Source organism: Bufo gargarizans, chromosome 7 (genome assembly GCF_014858855.1).
Source record: "Bufo gargarizans isolate SCDJY-AF-19 chromosome 7, ASM1485885v1, whole genome shotgun sequence".
In the NCBI taxonomy this organism is placed as follows: Eukaryota; Metazoa; Chordata; class Amphibia; order Anura; family Bufonidae; genus Bufo; species Bufo gargarizans.
Genome location: NC_058086.1, coordinates 189658699 through 189680029, shown reverse-complemented (window position 1 = coordinate 189680029; position 21331 = coordinate 189658699). Strand labels below are relative to the sequence as shown.

At 47.1% G+C, this 21331-nt stretch overlaps 1 protein-coding gene across 1 annotated transcript in view; it reads left to right on the top strand.

Moving 5' to 3' along the window:
- CFAP20DC (CFAP20 domain containing) overlaps positions 1 to 21331 on the top strand; it is a 327497-nt gene that overhangs the window by 42807 nt on the left and 263359 nt on the right. The window contains exons 4-5 of the mRNA XM_044301885.1: positions 1070 to 1163; positions 18802 to 18874. Of these exons, the coding sequence (XP_044157820.1) occupies positions 1070 to 1163; positions 18802 to 18874 (167 nt within the window). The remainder of the gene's footprint in view (positions 1 to 1069; positions 1164 to 18801; positions 18875 to 21331) is intronic.

Below are 21331 nucleotides of genomic sequence, written 5' to 3'. Positions count from 1 at the left end.
GTGAAAGTGAAAGCAATCTGGATAGGATTCAGTTCACATCTCCAACGGCAAGTACTGATTGTGTCTTCTATATATTGGTTGGCTCTATTTTTAGTTAGCGTGGGTTCAGCTCTTTTAACTATTAGTTTTATGCAACATTAAAGGGGTTGTCCAAGTTATATTTATTGATGACCTATCCTCAGGATAGGGTCATCAGTATCAGATCGGCTGGGGTCCGACACCCCCGCCGATCATCTGTTTGAAGAGAAGGTGCGCGCCGTGCCAGCTCTGCCACCTCTTCACTGTTTACCTTCTAGCCGTTGCATCTGCAGCAGTGAGCAGGTGTAATTACACCCAACCCGTCCCATTCATTTCAATGGTACTGATTGCTCCTATACAAGTGTATGGGAACGATCCGTCCTATTGAAATAGATGGGACGGTTAGGTGCAATTACACCTGCTCAGCGCTGCAGATGCAATGGCGAGAAGTGAAGAGAAGGCGGCGCTGGTACGGCGCGCGCCTTCTCTTCAAACAGCTGATCGGCGGGGGTGCCGGGTGTCGGACCCCAGTCGATCTGATATTGATGACCTATCCTGAGGATAGGTCATCAATAAATATAACTTAGAAAACAACTTTGAGGGCACTAACAGTTAACCCTCACGAACCCAGAAGTGACGTAACTTGGTGAAGTCTTTACGGCGGCAGCGCTGGTATCTATTAACTTTTTTGTAATAAATCAACATTAATTTTATTACAGAGCCTACAGGCTCCTTTAAATCTCTACCACAGGCTTACGCATTTCACACCACGCTGAGTGTTGTAGCAGCTGATTTATTTTTAATCTAAATATAATAACATGCTTTAGAAAATTGATTTGGACAATTGGCGCGTGGTTTAATGAACAGCATTCACCTATCATTCAGGCGCTTACAGTACATTACCTGTGATCAGAAACTCCCGGGGGTTTATGTCTGCTCTTCCAAAATGAAAAAAAAAAAAGGGAATCTTCTTTGATCAGTTCTGCTCGGTGATTTTTCTAATAGCGTTTGATGGCTAATTTATTATATTTTTTTATTAATATGATTCAAGGACTTTGATAAAGAAGTGAAGAGCTTCGTCTTTGTCCTTGAAGGAAGCAGCCAGACTATCAAGATGCAGCTGCCAAGGGAGAACAAGCAAATGCGTAAGTGTCCTGGCGTTACTGGAAGTGTAAGTCTCATCCTAATTTAACCCTTAGGCCTTTGTCACACATCAGTGAATTGTGGACATGTGCTGCCCATCTTCTCCACGAACAAGGACATGTGCTGCCCATCTTCTCCATGGACAACACTTGTATCAATTGACATTAAATGGCATCTGTCAGCAGATTTGTACCTAGGACACTGGCTGACCTGTTACATGTGCACTTGGCAGCTGAAGGCATCTGTGTTGGTCCCATGTTCATATATGCCCGCATTGCTGTTTTTATATCTGCAAATAAACCTCTCGGAGCAACGGGGGCGTTGCCGTTACACCTAGAGGCTCAGCGCTCTCGGCAACTCCCGCTCACTCAGCACTTTTATTGACAGCATTATAATGCTGTGTGATCCTGTCAGAGGAGCACAATTCAGAATGAGAACTCACAATGACACACGTTGCGGGTTTCTCACATTGAACATGCTCATGTGTGTCTGGCCTTAAGGAAGACCTCATACATGAGGATGTCCTAGCCTATGCTTCTCTACCATTCTAAGTAAACCGGCAGCCATGTTCCAGCCATGTAAAATCTGCATATCCACTAGCAATATGGCCTGTCTGCAAAGAAATAAATAGGGATATCTGATGATCATGCCTGAAGACAGAAGTTAGTTTCACTATTCTCTGTGTAGGCACACAATAATAAAAAAAGATGTATTAAAATGCATTCTTGTGCTAATGGTTGTGAGATTAATTATTCTAAAGTTACTTTCATATTTCCAATTATTTCTATCAGCAGAACTTTGTATAGTCAATTAATATATTCTTACAATAAATGAGCCTTTAATTTGTTTATTGCTAGCATTAATATAAAGTGTTCCCATTCCAGATTTTCATATTGCCATTCATCATACAATATTACAACTAAAAACTGGAACACACTTTATGAATGCTAATATATAATGGAGTAAATTCTATCAGGAAATGGAAGCGTCTTACGATTAGTTACCGCATAGACCGGATTGGTTTCCTACCCCTACCCATTCTGTGTACAGAACAGATGGTGAAAGTAGGCCATCATCTAATTAAAGGGGTTGTGTCACAAAGCGGTAGGGGCAAGTGCAGCCCCTAGTCTCAACCAACCAATGTTCCTACCTATTTGGACCATAAACGACGGCCCCCCAACATGATGACAGTCAAGTGCATGGGGAAAGATGGAGGACAGGCAGAACCAGGAGGAACGACAGAATTCAAGCAGTAAACCAGTAACAATCTGTAATCAGAATCAGAGGCTAAAGTAGGAACAAACGAAAGACAAACACTGGCTGAGGTCAAGACAAGGAGTATGTGTAAGGAGCCAAATCAGAAGTCAAATTATGAAATCAGGTACAGGCTAGGGTCAGAAATCCTATCATATCAATGCATATCAACGGTAGATAGTGTGGTAAAATAACCAATCATAGGCAAATACCTCCAGCAGTATGCCTCCTACCACCAACTGTCATGGTCTTACCTTCTACTGTTCTCCTTCGTTTGACATGTGCTGGCGGCCATCTTGGTTTCTGGGTTTCTTGTAGCCTCCCACCCTGCGGCTTCTCCTTCCCACTGGGAGGAGCTGGATGCCTAGCTCATATATATAGGAGGTCTGTGGCTTCAGTTCCTTGCTTGGTCCTCCTGTGTTCACATGCTTCTAAGACTGCTGCTGCTTCTGGTTCCTGATCCTGGCCTCGTCTGACTACCCCGTTGGTTCCTGATCCTGGCTTCGTCTGACTACCCTGCTGGTTCCTGATCCAGGCTTCGTCTGACTACCCTTCTGGTTCCTGACCTCTGTCTACGCAAGACCCTGCTTCGGTTTAGCCATCCGTTTGGACTTTTGCTTACAGCTTGATTTTCAATAAAGCCTTCTTATTTCCACTTATCTCTTGTTGTACGTCTGGTTCATGGTTCCATGACATTAGGACCAAGCCATGAATTTTGACGGTACAGGGCCATCCTCGCTACCTACGCTGGTTGCCAGACTTGATCAGCAGGATCACCTGTTGGGTCGGTTCGCTGTGGCGTTGCAAACCCTGCTTGAACGCACGGCTCATTTCGCTTCCGTTGCCGATGGGTCGGTTGTCGCTCCTGGGCCCGCTCCTACTGCCGCTCCGGTTGTTGCGCCAGAGTCTACCCCAACACCTGTTGCTGCGCCTGCGGTGTCTCGGGGTATGACCGGTTCTGCCCCCCTTCCACAGCGCTTTGGGGGAGAGCCAACTCAGTGCCGAGGTTTCCTTAACCAGGTGGGCATTTATTTCGAGTTGCTGCCACATGCCTTTCCTACTGAGAGATCAAAGGTGGGCTTCTTGATCTCGCTGCTCTCGGACAAGGCCTTGGCCTGGGCCAGCCCTTTATGGGAGAACAACAATCCGGTGGTTGCCGAGTTTTCCGGTTTTGTTGCTTCTCTTCGGAAGGTATTCGATGTGCCGGCTCGTGCTGCCTCTGCTGCGAAGCTCCTTATGTCCATCAGACAGGGTTCACGATCCGTAGCTGAATACGCCATTGAGTTTCGTACCCTGGCAGCAGAGGTGGGCTGGAATAATGAGGCTCTGGTCGCTGCTTTCTCTCATGGTCTCTCGGATGCCTTGAAGGATGAGGTTGCAGCTAAGGACCTACCAGTGGAGCTCGAGTCTCTTATTTCTTTCCTGATTTTGATTGACACCAGACTCAGGGAGAGACCTTCCTTTAAGGAGAGCCTGCGGAGGTCTTCTAACAGATTGGCGCCTACGTTTGCTGTCCCACCCGTGCCTCCCTCTCCTCCCACGCCTCCTGGGGATGACTTGTCTGGGGGTGAACCCATGCAGCTGGGGTTTGCTCGCCTGTCCGAGGGGGAGAGGGTACTCCGGAGACGCGAGGGCCGATGCATGTACTGTGGTCTCGGTGGGCATTTTCGGTTGGCATGTCCGAACCGTCCGGGAAACGCTCGCACCTGAGATCCTGTCGGGGACAGATCTTGGGTGGAGTCTCCTCGTCCCCGGTTTCCCGTGTTGACAAACCACTGATCACTGTTGTCCTCTCCTGGGTCGGGGGCTCGGTGACGACCCAGGCGTTGGTGGACTCTGGTGCTGGTGGTTTGTTCATTGATAGTGTGTTCGCTGCCGCCAATTCCATTCCTCTGCAGTCTCGAGGTTCCCCACTGGCTCTTGAGGCGATAGACGGCAGACCCCTTCTGCCGCCACACGTGACTCATGAGACCCTTCCAGTGGGGATAGCCATTGGTGCCGTTCACAGAGAGTCGGTCTGTCTCCAGGTGATTTCGTCTCCACACTACTCGGTGGTCTTGGGGTACCCCTGGCTCCAGAAGCATAATCCGACTTTCGATTGGAGATCGGCCGAGATCCTCTCGTGGTCACCGCAGTGTGGGGCTAGTTGCATCCATGGGCCTGTCAAGTTGCTGTGTACTTCCTCGGACTCTCTGTTGCCTCCTGAATACGAAGAGTACCGGGATGTATTCGATAAGGTGCGCGCGGTTGCCCTACCTCCGCACCGCCCATACGATTGTGCCATAGAGTTACAATCTGGTGCCGTTCCTCCTCGTGGCAAAGTCTATCCACTGTCGGTAGCGGAGAATGAGGCCATGGAGGAGTACGTGAGGGAGGCGCTTTCACGCGGACACATTCGCAAATCCTCGTCCCCGGCAGGGGCTGGATTTTTCTTTGTGAAAAAGAAGGGCGGTGAGTTGAGGCCTTGCATCGATTACAGGGGTCTCAATCGCATCACGATCAAGAACGCTTACCCGATACCCTTGATTTCCGAGCTGTTCGATCGCCTCAAAGGGGCCACGGTCTTTACCAAACTCGACCTGAGGGCGGCATATAACCTGGTAAGGATCAAGGCGGGCGATGAGTGGAAGACCGCGTTTAACACCAGGACCGGTCATTATGAATCCTTGGTTATGCCCTTTGGGTTGTGCAATGCGCCCGCAGTCTTCCAGGAATTCATCAACGATGTTTTCCGTGACCTGTTGCAGCAGTGTGTGGTGGTCTATTTGGATGACATCTTGGTATATTCTGAATCCATGGAGGCCCACATTATGGATGTCAGACGAGTGTTGCAACGGTTACGAGAGAACAGGCTGTTCGGTAAGCTTGAGAAATGCGAATTTCACCGATCCCAGGTAACCTTCTTAGGTTACATCATTTCCGCTGAGGGGTTCTCCATGGATCCTGAGAAGGTTTCGGCTGTCTTACAGTGGCCCCAGCCCAGTGGTCTCCGTGCCCTGCAGCGCTTTTTGGGCTTCGCCAATTATAATCGGAAGTTCATCAGGGACTTTTCTATGCTAGCCAAGCCTCTCACGGATCTGACCAGGAAGGGCAGTAATTTCCAGGTCTGGCCGCTCGAGGCCATCCGAGCTTTTGAGGCTCTAAAGTCCGCCTTTGTGTCGGCTCCGATTCTGTCGCATCCCAACCCTGGGTTGCCCTTTGTCCTCGAGGTGGACGCGTCTGAGACGGGAGTAGGCGCCCTTCTGTCTCAGCGTAGAACACCAGAGGGTCCTCTGCTTCCTTGTGGGTTTTACTCCCGGAAACTGTCTTCCGCGGAGTGCAACTATCAGATTGGTGACAGGGAGTTATTGGCCATCGTGCAGGCCCTTAAAGAATGGAGGCACTTGCTCGAGGGTTCGGTGGTTCCGGTTCTCATCCTGACGGACCACAAGAATCTGACCTACCTTTCTGAGGCCAAGAGATTGACACCACGTCAGGCCAGATGGGCTCTGTTCTTGTCACGTTTTAATTACGTGGTCTCCTACCTACCCGGTTCCAAGAACATCAGAGCGGATGCCTTATCACGGCAGTACTCCGAGCTGTCCGGGGAGGAGTCGATTCCGACTTCGGTCATACCTCCGAATCAGATCCTGGCCGCCATTCGCACCAGCCTGACCTCTCCCCTGGGTGAGCAGATTTTGGCGGCTCAATCTGGTGCTCCCTCTGGGAGACCCAACGGCAGGTGTTTTGTGCCTGAGGAGTTGCGCACTCGGTTGTTGCGAACCTACCATAACTCCAAGGCCGCGGGGCATCCTGGAAAGAATCAGCTGTCCTGGGCTGTTTCACGTCTGTTCTGGTGGCCTTCTCTACGTTCCGACATCGCCGCATATGTAGCGGCATGCTCCGTTTGTGCCCAGAGTAAGTCCCCTCGGCACCTTCCGTTGGGCCTTTTGCAACCCATAGCCACCGGGGAGCGCCCATGGTCACACCTGGGGATGGATTTCATTGTGGACCTCCCTGCATCCCGAGGCCATACAGGTCATTCTCATGATTGTGGATCGGTTTTCCAAAATGTGCCACTGTGTTCCTCTCAAGAAGTTACCCTCTGCACAAGAGTTGGCCACGATTTTCGCCAGGGAGGTCTTCCGGTTGCACGGTTTGCCCAAGGAGATTGTGTCGGATCGGGGGAGTCAGTTTGTGTCCAGGTTCTGGCGCGCCTTTTGCTCCCAGTTGGGGATTCATCTCTCTTTCTCCTCGGCCTACCACCCTCAGTCCAATGGGGCCGCAGAACGATCCAATCAGGCCTTGGAGCAATTCCTTCGTTGCTATGTCTCCGATCACCAAGACAATTGGGTTGACCTCCTGCCTTGGGCTGAGTTTGCCAGGAACACGGCGGTGAACTCTTCCTCTGGGACGTCTCCCTTCATGGCCAATTATGGGTTCCAACCTGCCGTGTTACCGGAGGTATTCTCTCCCCAGGATATTCCGGCTGTGGAGGATCACCTTTCCGTCCTACGTGCTTCTTGGGTACAGATCCAGAGGTCCCTTGAGGTCTCTGCGCAGCGCCAGAGACTCCAGGCTGATCGCAGACGAGCGCCCGCTCCTTCCTACCAGGTCGGAGACCGTGTATGGTTGTCCACCCGCAACCTCAACCTTCGAGTGCCCACTCCCAAGCTGGCGCCTCGCTTTGTTGGTCCCTTCTGAGTGCTTCGCAGGGTAAACCCGGTAGCCTATGCCCTTGCGCTTCCTCCTGGCATGCGGATCTCCAACGTGTTTCATGTCTCCCTGTTGAAGCCATTGGTGTGTAATCGTTTCACTTCCTCGGTTCCTCGGCCCCGTCCGGTCCAAGTGGGCCATCGTGAGGAATATGAGGTGAGCAATATCCTGGACTCACGCCTGGTCCGCGGTCGGTTGCAGTTTTTGGTCCATTGGCGTGGTTATGGTCCAGAGGAGCGTTCCTGGGTTCCCTCCGCAGATGTCCATGCTCCTGCTTTGCTCCGAGCCTTCCACGCACGCTTCCCTCAGAAACCGTTCCTTACTCCGCGGAGGAGGGGCCCTTGAGGGGAGGTACTGTCATGGTCTTACCTTCTACTGTTCTCCTTCGTTTGACATGTGCTGGCGGCCATCTTGGTTTCTGGGTTTCTTGTAGCCTCCCACCCTGCGGCTTCTCCTTCCCACTGGGAGGAGCTGGATGCCTAGCTCATATATATAGGAGGTCTGTGGCTTCAGTTCCTTGCTTGGTCCTCCTGTGTTCACATGCTTCTAAGACTGCTGCTGCTTCTGGTTCCTGATCCTGGCCTCGTCTGACTACCCCGTTGGTTCCTGATCCTGGCTTCGTCTGACTACCCTGCTGGTTCCTGATCCAGGCTTCGTCTGACTACCCTTCTGGTTCCTGACCTCTGTCTACGCAAGACCCTGCTTCGGTTTAGCCATCCGTTTGGACTTTTGCTTACAGCTTGATTTTCAATAAAGCCTTCTTATTTCCACTTATCTCTTGTTGTACGTCTGGTTCATGGTTCCATGACACCAACATGGGACGCTGGCACAAAATCTGATTGGCCCGATGTCCGGTTGAACCCACTATCAGACCTACTGCTGCCCAGACTAGTCACCCTTGCAACAGTATAGAGAATACAGGGGCTGTAGGCTATCCATTTCAGTATATCCGTGTTTATTGTGCGTGTGTTTGTATTAATAATTTTATCCTCTTGGTGTGCCCTGTACCTCTTGGTTACGCCATGAGGGCGGTATACAGTGGACACCTCTTTAACTAATTCTTTCATTGTTGTGCTAGTTATCCGTCAGGATACCACGTATTACCCTTCCTCTTCCACCTGCCACCCTAGCAGGGACATTTAGGAATTTGAGAGTAGGTATGTGGACAGGGCGCCTCCACCACCAGGAGACGTCCCTGGGCAGAGGATCAGTTTAGGGAATCAGTGCTAGGGACTCTCTCCCCGGCCCCCCGCTTCTATCCATCATTTATCCTTTATATCCGTCTCTACTCTGGCCTCTCCTTGGATTCAACTGCAACATAACTCTGTGTATATGTGTATATGTATATTCTCATATTTCTATTAAATGATTTAAAATTTTGGTATCTAACTAATGAACAGGGTACCCCTGCTGGACTGTCAGTATAGAGAATGCCACTGCCCACAGACCAAACCCTTTGTGGGAACGCAAATCGTTAAGTACATTACAGGTTGTCTCATCTCTGTAAGATATTCCACCAATGTCTGACTCAGGAGAGTGGGAGGATGTGACTGCTGTGACCTTCTCCTTGGGTTACATGCTAGGAAGTCCAACTGCTGTGACACCCTCCTGGGGGAGATACTGGTTAGTCCAATTTACAATAACGTGAAGGAGTGGCAATGGTGCTAAGGAAGGGTTTCACCACTTCACCTCTTGTTGGCCCACTCTTGGCTCTGCTTTTCCTGTACTTTCTCGTGTGTCAACACAGCAGATAGACGAAACCCACTCTGCACAGGTAAAATCTATAAGGTAACCGCTGTGCTAGTTAAAGAAAATTTCCCACAAAGAATATCTATCCCCTACGTAGAGTTTAGAGGCTGTGTCTGTTCACTGGTGATCTAAACGCATGGACTCCCAACAGTCATAAGAACAGAGATCCTAAAATTCCCATGTGAATGAAGCAGTAGTGCACATGCATGACCATTGCTCCATTTCCTTCTATGGGACTACAGCAGTGAAGTGATAGTCATTCATGCACACTACAGCTCCATTCACATCAGAAGTCCCGACTGTTGTATTCTTGATCACTGTGGGCCCCACCAGTTGAACTTCCGGGGATCTGCCACTTATCCCTTATCCTGTGGTTTGAGAATATGTGTTCTTTGTGAGAAAACCCAATTAAGCTTCATTCTAAGCAGAGGTGCAACCTGAAGCTCCTTGACCTTAATAATAATTGTAAACTGTAACAAGTACCTCCAACTACCATGTGTTATAGTAAGTGACAGAGGTCTCTTTTTGCCCCCCTTCCTTAGACATCAGAGCTCTAGTGCGACTACCACCTTAGCACCTTTTATAGGTACATCCTTGATTCTGAGGATCGGTGGTAGTCCTGGCCACAAGCCCCACCAATTAAGAAGTGATTGAATATCGATTAGTCATCATTAGATCACTGTAAGATGGGGATATCCCTTCAAGATATAGACAAAGGCAGTAAAGTGTGTTTAATAACATCTCAGTTTTCTGCTCACCTCTTCCTCACTTACTTTTTAGGATGAAGTGTCTATGTAATAAGACATATACATCAACCAGAACTGAGAGCTCTCTCTGTGTCAGCAGCTCTGTATTCATTGAGGGTTTAGACTAACATAAGGAGAAAGACATGGATAGTGTCAATGTAATGTCAGTAAAATCAGCCATAACCTTAAATCCCTCTGCCTAAAATTGTGTAGACCCCCTCATGATGCCAAAACAGCTCTGATGCATCAAGGCATGAACTCCACAAGACCTCTGGCATTGTACAGCATTAGCATTTTCAGCAATTTGTAGTTCAACAACAGTAGTTCTTCTGTGACATATGACCAGATAAGTTATCCGCACCCCAAGTGCATCAGTGACCTTATAATCGCCCATGGCCCTGTCATTGCTTCATCGGTTGTCCTCCTATGGACCACTGCATACCGGGAACATACTAAAAGATCTGCCTTTTATGTCCAGCCACCAAAATTTGTATCTTTCAGAGTTGCTCAAGTCCTTAAGCTTGCCTAGTTTTCTTGCCTTAAAAGACAAAACATGCAATGCGACAACTCACTGCAATATAGAGTACAAAATTGCATAATAATTACAAGTGCTACACTATAAGTGAGAGATACTTGGCAAATCGTTTTGTACAAAATTATTTGAGCCTTGACGTGCGGCAGACGGGCTCAAATAATTTTGTACAAAACGATTTGCCAAGTATCTCTCACTTATAGTGTAGCACTTGTAATTATTATGCAATTTTGTACTCTATATTGCAGTGAGTTGTCGCATTGCATGTTTTGTCTTTTAATGTTGTTCCCTGCCATAGCAATGTGCTCCTGCGGTTTGGTATCTGCTGACTGACCCCCTTTTTTGTCTTTCTTTGTAGTTTTCTTGCCTACAATGCATAAATATCAAGAACTGACTGTTCTGATATATCCCACCCCTCATCATTGTTATTTACTTCACCTGTCAGTGTTTTTATTGTTCTGGGTGTGTATTCATAAGTGAGAGGAATAGGGACATACAAATTTTCAAGCATATCTATACTTTCAGATATCTTGTCAGAACAAGCTGCCCACTCAGAATTACTCATAAGTTCCATAAAGGAAATTTTAGAGAAGTACTGAACAGCAGTGATGTGAATAAAACACTTTGGTTGAGAAATAACACTTATTATCAGCTCTGCTCACTGCTTTTCCCTGACCATTCCCTGTCCATAGATTTAATCTGACCCTTCAGTGAGCAGGCAGACAGTCTTGGTCTCATACAATGGAATTCTCACACAATTTTAAGAGAAGTTTAGTTTAGGAAGGGGGCAGCTGATAAATGAAGCAAGAGGCAATGTTTGTCTGATAAGATATAATACAATGTTTCTTATATTCACCCATACTATTTATTTAAGCACAGTTGTGTGAAAAGTTAGCAACTAGCAAGTAATGGGTGATTAAAGCAAACAATGACATTTGAAAACCAGATACTGCATATGTTTCAGGCTCTGTTGACTAACATTAGCTCCTTTTTGGCTATAGCAATACGGCCACCAGATACACTGTGACATTTCATAAAGCGTTTGTTTATCTGTGACTCTTAAAGGCCTGGTTCATATGGTTCTCAGTTATGATACAGTACTTTGTATACAATGCCCTGAAATGACAAGGAGCCGACAATTGCTAATGAACGTTCACATAAATGCTCGTTAGCGATCATCTTGCAGTGTAATACTGCCGCCGCTTGCCCGACAGTATTACACTGCAAGATTTTTGGTCTCTAAGCATGATTAAAAATCAGCGCTTGCCGACGGTAGATCGTGCTGCCAAAAAACGATCTGCTGCCAGTAAACCACTATATGCTATAGGGACGAGCAATGGCTTAGCGATCGCGATTTCTGCATGTAATAGCAGCTGTCTCCTCCGCTAGCTAGCAAGCGATTGCCGGGAGGTAACGCTTCCCTACCGACAATCATCTGCCGCATCGGCCTGTCTAATAAAGGCTTAAGACCCCAGGTGATGATCACAGAATTATTAAAGTTGGAAAAATCCCGTTATTGTCAGTTACACCACCCACTGCATTAATCTGAAATCATTGCCCTTATAGGCAATGATTAAAAAAAAATAATTCTGATGCCATGTGGTTGACCAGTTCAATGAATGGAGTCCTGCTCATTAAACCATAAGTGCGTGAAAGGAACATGAAGTGCCTCTGTGTCCTTTATATCCATTTTGCCTGCATTCAGCAGTATGTCATGTCATTGGAGTCCTACTGAAGGCTTCAAAAGCAGATGAAAAGTGTGAGTGCACTTTTGATGCTCTTTTCAGATGATATGAGTAGAATACCTCTCATTGAATTGCATTCAGCATAAAAGACATCTCTTTCTTTGTCAAGAGCCTTGGACTCAAGTGTGTAAAATGCATTCGATTAGGACATGGTGCATGTATGAGCACATTTGCTGTTTGCATTGCTTCCCCCTTCCTTCCCCTGGGTTAAATTAAAGTGAAAAGTATTTAAAGAGGTCTTCCAGAAGTAAAATATCCTCAGGATAGGTCATTAATATGTAATCACCGGCCACGGCGCTCCAGTGAGCGCTGTGACCTCTTCCCCCTTATCTTGGACAACCCATTTAAGTCTTAAGGCACCAGGAGAAGTGTCTACTAGATGTCTCTTTTCTGTTGTCTCTCTACCCACTCCATTGTCAGGTCTCTGTGCAAAAATGAGGACTATGCAAAATTAATTGATTATTGATTCATTGCTATGTGTAACAAAGATTTTTTGTTGACAATTTTGACAAACAAAGGCCCGACTGCATCCTATTCACCATATACATCAATTTTCACATTCAAGCTTTAATCCTAAGGGTAATATGTATATATATATATACGCAGTTGAGTCACATTATTCTGACCACCAGCTGATATTCAGTGTAGACAGCATCTAGACGGGCTGGGAGTGACTCACTAAGGTCCTGGTAGGTGGTCACAGGTATGTGGAGCCATGCTGACTGCAGTGCATCCCACAGCTACTTGAGGGTGTGTGGGGGGGATCCATAGAGCAAACATGGTGATCATGGTGGTCTCACAGATGCTCAATTGGGTATAAATCTGTAGAATTAGGGGGCCAGGGTAGTACTTGAAAGTCTTAGTTATGATCTTCCAACCAATATCAGACATTTCTAGCCATGTGACATGTCTCATTTTCTTGGAAGATCCCGTCTGCCCCAGGGAAGACAATCAGCATGTATGGGTGTACATGACCTGCAAGGGTGGATTAATAATCAAATCGGTTGAGAGAGCCTTTCAAATGGATGAGCGGGCTCAGAGAATGCCACAAAAACCTTCCCCAGTTCGTAACGCCGCCACCACCAGCTTGTGTTCTTCCAGCAATGGTTGGAGGGTATTTGTTCTCTGATGTTTCTCACCTGACATGCCACCAATCCATCCGTTCAACAAAGCAGAAAACAAGACTCAGCGGAGATCCAAATCTGATAATGCTGTGAAAATGCAAACTTTTTCTGCCAATGCAACTTTGTTATCAGAGGAGCAGTGACCATCCTTCTGCTTCGGAGCCCCATATGTAGTAGGGTTCGCTGAACTGTTGTTTTAGCCCCTGGTTCATTTAGAATGTGAGCTGCTCCACTGTAGCGTGTTGGTCCACCCTCACGCACCTTCATAGCCGACGTTCGCCTCTCACATCAATGACACGTGGTGCTCCGTTTTCGCGTTGCTTATTCGCAATGGTGCCATTTGTCCACTCTGGATACACTTTTACCACAGCAGCGCAGATACAGATCAAAAACTGCGCAATTTCTTCAATACTCATAATCATCCCTTTTTGCAACTCTGATAAATCACCCCTTTGACCCATGACAGTAGTGAAGGGTATGTCTGCAGACAGCCTATTGCACACCTTATATACCCACCAAGCCAGCTCAGCAAACCTTATATACCCACCAAGCCAGCTCAGCAAACCTTATATACCCACCAAGCCAGCTCAGCACACCTTATATACCCACCAAGCCAGCTCAGCACACCTCATATACCCACCAAGCCAGCTCAGCACACCTCATATACCCACCAAGCCAGCTTAGCACACCTCATATACCCACCAAGCCAGCTCAGCACACATGACTTCCTTCATGAGCTACTCACGGCCGGTGTCGAAAGTTGGAAGTGGTCATAATAATGTGACTCGACTGTGTATATGTCTACAGTGATCTGGATAATTTTATTGCACATCTGTAAGATTTCACCGTTGAAGAGCTCTTGTTGCCTGTTATATTCATTCATCTCTAGGACCCCGGGGAGTTCATCTCTATGCATTATCTTTCATACACAGTGTTACATACAGTATTATCGCTGTGACTCTACAAGGAATTTGTAGTGCATGTGTCGCTTCTGCTGAGAGCGTCTGTATTGTATTTTCCTCTGTGTCTATAGATTCCTAAATGGAGTGATAATAATCCCAAATGGCTCTTGATGCATCTTATGACTTGTGATACACGGAGTTAACAAGTGCGGTGGTGATAAAGCCGGAATCAGTTCAAGAGTGGCTCAGACTGTCTTCACTCTCATCCCACTAAGATCTATCTTCTTCCTTTCGCTGCAATGATATGAAAAGATTTTTTAACCCCCTTGAATATTTCTTAGTGCACGTTATTTTGTAAGACACCAAATCTGTTTGGAAAGGTTATGGCTCTGTTCCCTCTTGCTGGGAGGAAAGTAGTTGACAAATGCAACCACACTCACTTTTGCATTGTTTCAAAGGGGTTGTCCGGGTTCAGAGCTGAACCCGGACATACCCACATTTTCATCCATGCCCCAAAGCTCTACCTTGCCCTGCGCTTCTTTATTTATATTTTCACACTGCTAGAGGTGGGGGCTTCCGTCCAGCAGTGTTCCCGGGCTCTGATGGGTGGGCTTTAGTACTGCCCTAACCGTTTTACAGGCTAGGGCAGCACTAAAGCCGGCCCTTTAGTGCCGGTGATGTCATCGGGCTCACTGCTGGGTGGAAGCCTCCGCCTAGCATTCCTTATGGAAATGCTCCGATGCTCATATTTGCTGTCTGGGTGAAAATGTTGCGTGACACAGTAAAAGGTCTGGTGTGGAGGGGAAGGTATTTTCCTCCCAGCATGTGCTGCTGGACTGATTGACAGCCAGGTGAGGTCAAGCACCGGACTGGATCTCAGATGCCGGTTCAGGTTTTGCCGACACCTGACGGTCTTAAAAAAGTGAGCTGGGCGGCAGTAGGGGTCTGTATGAGGCTTGTGCCTGGATGAATGCTTGCAACCTGTTTGAAGAGGACAGGTAGACTAAATCCTGAACTTAAACTTTGGTGTGAACCAGTCTGATTAAGAACTGTTTTTGTGCCTCTGTTCTGCGTCTTCCGCTCACCCTGCCTACCAGAGCGATTCCTCACAGTGAGTATGGCTGGCTTCAGCTCTGAACCCAGACAACCCTTTTAAAGTAGTGGAGTGCCCCCCTCTGAACATACTCAGGGGCTGCTGTGACTTCAGATGTTAATTGATGCCCTGTTTGAACTGCGCCTCATATGTTTTCCCTAGTTCGCACAGGTTTCACAGACGTGAAATGCAAGGAACTCTTGTTGATGTTCTTTATGCTATAGTAGTGTAATTGCTTGCGTCTTTTATTATATTGGTTGTGGTGGCTAACCGGAGTGCCCCGGCCTCTTCAAACTGCTGGGTTTGCCGGAAGTTAAATTCCCCCTGATCAAATATTGATAACCTATAAGAAGATATGTTGGACACTCTTTAAGCATGAGAGAGCCACCATTGCCACCTTAGAGTTGTGAAGGTATAGGCCATTATACAGTAAAACTCTAATCTGCTTTGCTGGTACAGTAAAATGCTGCAGATTTGCCACATACAAAATCACTGCTGAAAATCAGCAGCATTTATGGTCCATGTGAACATACACTTAGGTTACGTTCACGTCTTCGGTGAAAGTTTTCGGCAGGCTGTTTCGGCAGAGGTACATTGGATCTGGCTTTGCCAGATTCAGCAGATCACTCCGGATCCCTATTGACTATAATGGACTTCAGTGGTGATCAGGCCGCTTTCCGGAATAAATGCCGGGTTTCAGCTGGAGAAATACCGCTGCATGCAGCTTTTTTTTGTTCGACCAACAGCCGGTATTTATGCTGGATCAGGCTACCGGATCGTCTCTAAGGAGATGTGAACATAGCCTTATACAGCCATACAGGCTGTATTCTGCTGCACCTGGGTTGTATGTGTGACTTTTATTTGCTATCAACCTTCTTCTTAGCTGGAGAAAGCACGTCCAAAAGTTTGGAATTTATTCCAGATGCAACGTTTCGGCTTAGGCCTCCTGCACACGAACGTTGTGTGCATCCGTGGCCGTTGTGCCGTTTTCCGTTTTTTTTCACGGACCCATTGACTTTCAATGGGTCCGTGGAAAAATCGGAAAATGCACCGTTTGGCAGCCGCATCCGTGAGCCGTGTTTCCTGGCCGTGAAAAAAATATGACCTGTCCTATTTTTTTCACGGCCAACGGTTCACGGGCCCATTCAAGTCAATGGGTCCGTGAAAGAACACGGATGCACACAAGATTGGCATCCGTGTCCGTGATCCGTGGCCGTAGGTTAGTTTCATACAGACGGATCCGAAGATCCGTCTGCATAAAAGCTTTTTCAGAGCTGAGTTTTCACTTCGTGAAAACTCAGATCCGACAGTATATTCTAACACAGAAGCGTTCCCATGGTGATGGGACGCTTCTAGTTAGAATACACTACAAACTGTGTACAAGACTGCCCCCTGCTGCCTGGCAGCACCCGATCTCTTACAGGGGGATATGATAGTGCGGCACCTGAAGGGGTTAATTGTACTATCATATCCCCCTGTAAGAGATCAGGGCTGCCAGGCAGCAGGGGGCAGACCCCCCCCCCTCCCCAGTTTGAATATCATTGTGCGGCCCCCCCCTCCCCTGTTGTTAACTCGTTGGTGGCCAGTGTGCGCACCCCCCTCCCTCCCTCCCTCTATTGTTTTAATACATTGGGGCCAGTGTGCGCGCGCCCCCAACCCCCCCCCTCCCTCCCTCTATTGTTTTAATACATTGGGGCCAGTGTGCGCACCCCCCAACCCCCCCCCCTCCCTCCCTCTATTGTAATAATAGCATTGGGGCCAGTGTGCGCACCCCCCCCCCCCCCCATCATCGGTGGCAGCGGAGTAGAAGATTTTCATACTTACCTGGCTGCTGGCTGCTGCGATGTCTGCGTCCGGCCGGGAGCTCCTCCTACTGGTAAGTGACAGCAATGCGCCGCACAGACCTGTCACTTACCAGTAGGAGGAGCTCCCGGCCGGACACAGAGATCGCAGCAGCCAGCAGCCAGGTAAGTATGAATCTTCTACTCTGCTGCCACCGATGATCGGGGGGGGGGGGCACACTGGCCCCAATGCTATTATTACAATAGAGGGAGGGGGGGGGGGGTTCGGGGGGCGCGCACACTGGCCCCAATGCTATTATTACAATAGAGGGAGGGGGGGGGGGGGGTTCGGGGGGGCGCGCACACTGGCCCCAATGCTATTATTACAATAGAGAGAGGGAGGGGGGTGCGCACACTGGCCACCAACGAGTTAACAATAGGGGAGGGGGGGCCCACTGGCCACCAATGAGTTAAAAACAGGGGGGGGGGTCTGCCCCCTGCTGCCTGGCAGCACCTGCCAGGCAGCAGGGGACAGTCATGTACACAGTTTTTTTGTATATTCTAACCTGAAGCGTCTCCATCACCATGGGAACGCCTCTGTGTTAGAATATACTGTCGGAAATGAGTTTCACGATGTAGCTCATATCCGACAGTATATTCTAACATAGAGGCGTTCCCATGGTGATGGGGACGCTACAAGTTAAAATATACCATCGGATTGGAGAAAACTCCAATCCGATGGTATAACAGAACTCCAGACTTTACATTGAAAGTCAATGGGGACGGATCCGTTTGAAATGGCACCATATTGTGTCAACAGTCAAACGGATCCGTCCCCATTGACTTGCATTGTAATTCAGGACGGATCCGTTTGGCTCCGCACGGCCAGGCGGACACCAAAATGACTTTTTTTTCATGTCCGTGGATCCTCCAAAAATCAAGGAAGACCCACGGACGGAAAAACGGTCACGGATCACGGACCTACGGACCCCGTTTTTGCGGACCGTGTAAAAAAACGTTCGTGTGCAGGAGGCCTTAGTGATAGCCTTTGTCAAGCATGCTTGACAAAGGCTATCGCTAAGCCAAAACGTTGCATCTGGAATTAATTCCAATCTTTTGGACGTGCTGTCTACATTTTTTGTTTTTCCTCATTTTTGACATTTTCAAGTTATTGTTGGGGGCTTTTTACCACCCCCCTCGAGACGAGCACCCGCTGCATCGTAACTAAGGAGTGCTGTCCTCCCCGTGTTTTTCCTTCTTCTTAGCTTTCACACTAAAGGGCTATGTCTATGAAGTTACAGTAGCACTCGCCACCATGTCAGGGCAAAGACACAGCACCGTTATTAGGATCCATATTCTTGAAGATAGAGTGTTTAGACCTCCAATTTTCAGATGTATACAGTATGGATTGTTCTAAGAATATACCAGATTTGTCTACTGTTGGAGTACACTGATGTGCCATGGGCTGTCATTGACCAAAACAAGATACCTCGAGTGTCAAAAAACATCACTACAAAAAATATGTTTGTGCTGCATTTAATAATTCACATAGACTTCCATACAACATCAGGAGCTGCTGTATTTTTACTATAAAATGCAGATAAAGAAAATACCAAAAAGCAAAACTGTGCTAGCCAACGAATTTGACTTTGGGCTTGTCCTTTATCTTGGTGATCCCCTGGTTGTCATCCTCTAACCCCTATACAAGGATCTGGCCTTTGCTGCAGGGGAGCCACCAGCCCACTACCTCTTCCAATAGTCATAGAATAGTCATAGTGTGGTTGGCTGCTGACTGACTCCATTACAAAGCACCAAGGGATAAGGCAATACACATAGTCAGAAAACAAGCAGAGGTCAGGGATGGCAAACTTCATGCGAATCTGTGAAACAATCCAAAGGTCAGGAATCTTAGTAAATCTTCATGAATATAAATTTAATCCCATTATATAATTAATATGGAGCTGGTATACATTCCTTAATATACCAGACATTAAACTTGGCTCAATCTTTTGTCTTTAGTTGGCCTGATCCAGAGGTTCCTCATCCTTCAGCTCTACATCCCTCTAGGACAAGATTTCTCCGCTGAGCTCCTGTAAGTACCAGAAGCATCTGCATTATTTCTGCACAGAAGACACTTGATCAATTGAATTACAACCACTAGCCATTAACTGCATCTGGCACATTTCACATTCGAAATTGTGACTTATGAGGTCAATAGTAATTAAGCTAATTTAATTGTTATCACCATAATCTAGTATACTGTGGAAAAAGTGGACAGTGTTTCTATTGCAAATGTACGGATTCTTCCTATCGGAAAGAATGACATTACTTGATGAAGATTTCTAACAATGCATTAACTGCATGGGAAAAAAAACTATCTACACTTTATATAAGAAGCTTCTGGTCCAAAATAAGAAAGTGCTAAACATACATAAAGCAGCCTCACCAGTAGGCTTTCCTTCACCTGCTGCAAAGGTTCAGTGTCTTGCCGTAACCCTTATTTACATCCCCTGGACAAGGCATTTTTGTGCTCTTTCTGGAGCCCAGAAACATGATCTAGCAGCCCCCCACCTCCTCCAGATACTCTTGTATATATAGCATCTGAAGGGCAAATATATGTAGCTATTGCATCTATTTTCTAGTGTTCTCTTCATCTTGCCCCCTATTTCCAGTCTTCGCTGAGCCCCATCTACTGTATACAAAATGAAAAGTTACAGATAAAATAGACCCATATATATAGATATATATATATATGACCTGTCTGATTTTACAGAGTTCAAGGGTAGTTCAGGGGTTAATTATAGTTAATTATAGTGTTTATGCCACACCCCCTGGTGATGTAGAGTGGATTAGCACTAGCAGTTAAAGGGGTTGTCTCATCATAGATAAAGGGGGGCATATCGCTAGGATATGCCCCCATTGTCTTACAGGTGCGGGTCCCATCATTGGGACCCGCACCTATATAGAGAAAGGGAGCCCCGCAAGGTGGTGGATGGAGGACTCCGGTCCGGCCACCACCAAGCTGGCTCCCCATAGAAGTGAATGAGAGCGTGCCGCGCGTGCGCGGCCCCTGCTCCCATTCACTTCTATGGGGCCGACAAAAATAGCCGAGCCAGTGCGGGGCTAAGTTCTCGATATAGGTGCGGGTCCCAACGGTGGGACGTGCACATATAAGACAATGGGAGCATATCCTAGCGATATGCCCCCATTGTCCATGATGAGACAACCCCTTTAATACCTTCTTTTCTAAATGGGCTACGGCGATAAAGGGGTTAATATGGATATACATCATACATGGTAATCTAGAGGGTTGCAGGTTAATATCTAATATCCCTGCAGGTATGGGTGGCTAATAATATAAGTACAATAAATGGTTATTATTATGCAGTATAGAATGGAAACGTGGTCAATGCTGGTGGTTTTCTGAGCTAGGTTTCTTTATGCGAAGCCTGAAATCCCTTGCTTCCCTTCACACACTAACATGATAAAATTCTACTTGTCTGCACTCAAAGGGGTTGTCCCACGATAAATATTCTATAGTTTTCAAACCAGCACCTGCATCTGAATACTTTTTGTAATTGCATGTCATTAAAAATTTAGCATAGTCACTGAGTTATTAAATAAAATATATCTGTATAGCGCCACCTGCAGTTTGTTTTTTCCTTATTTCTTTGACCTGCTCACTGAGATGGCCACACATGCTCAGTTTCATCCTTTCACTGCCTCCTGAGCTGTGATAGGGAGAGCATGGACACGCCCCCTGAGCTGTGATAGGGAGAGCTGAGACACGCCTCCTGAGATGTGATAGGGAGAGCATGGACACGCCCCCCTTAGCTGCAGCAGAAAAGACACTCCCCTTCAGCTTTCAGCCATATATAAATCTAGCAGAGCAATGAATGTGGAGATCTCTGGGTCCATATGAGGTCCAGGGCTGGTTCTAGATTTGTTAGAAAGAGATTGTCATGTACTAAATGATGTCTGATTTTTATTTTTTACATTAGTCATGGGATAACCCCTTCAAGAGAACCCACTGCTTATTGATTAATACAGTCTCCATTGGTTTCCATATTAAAGGCGTCTACAACTAGCTCCCCCTATTGTGAAAAGAAAATATGTTGCCCTTTAATGTATTCTCCTGAACTACTCAGTGAGAAACTCCTCCTAAAAGTGGCCATAGACATTCCAACATGTCATCTAATGTGCTTGGAGGTGTCCCATTTCCCCCCAACCAGAAGGATTGGACTGTGGCTTTCAACTTGCCCGATCCTTATTTTCTGAGGGGAGATAAGCCACTGCCAGAGGTGTGGACCCCTGGGCTTGAGAACCAGTGTACATGTACTAAAGGTTGTATGGAAAAAAATTCAGCATGGGTGATATGGGATCTGTTAGCCACAATAAATGTTCTTAGTAAAGTAAGTATATGTGGAGCAGGGAGTACATTAATGTACAGAATATAACTAATCCTTTCAATCAGAAGAGTGTGCCATCCGATTTCCCCTTCTTGGTGGAGATGCCAGCTCAGTCAATCCCTGGGCATCTCTTTTTATTT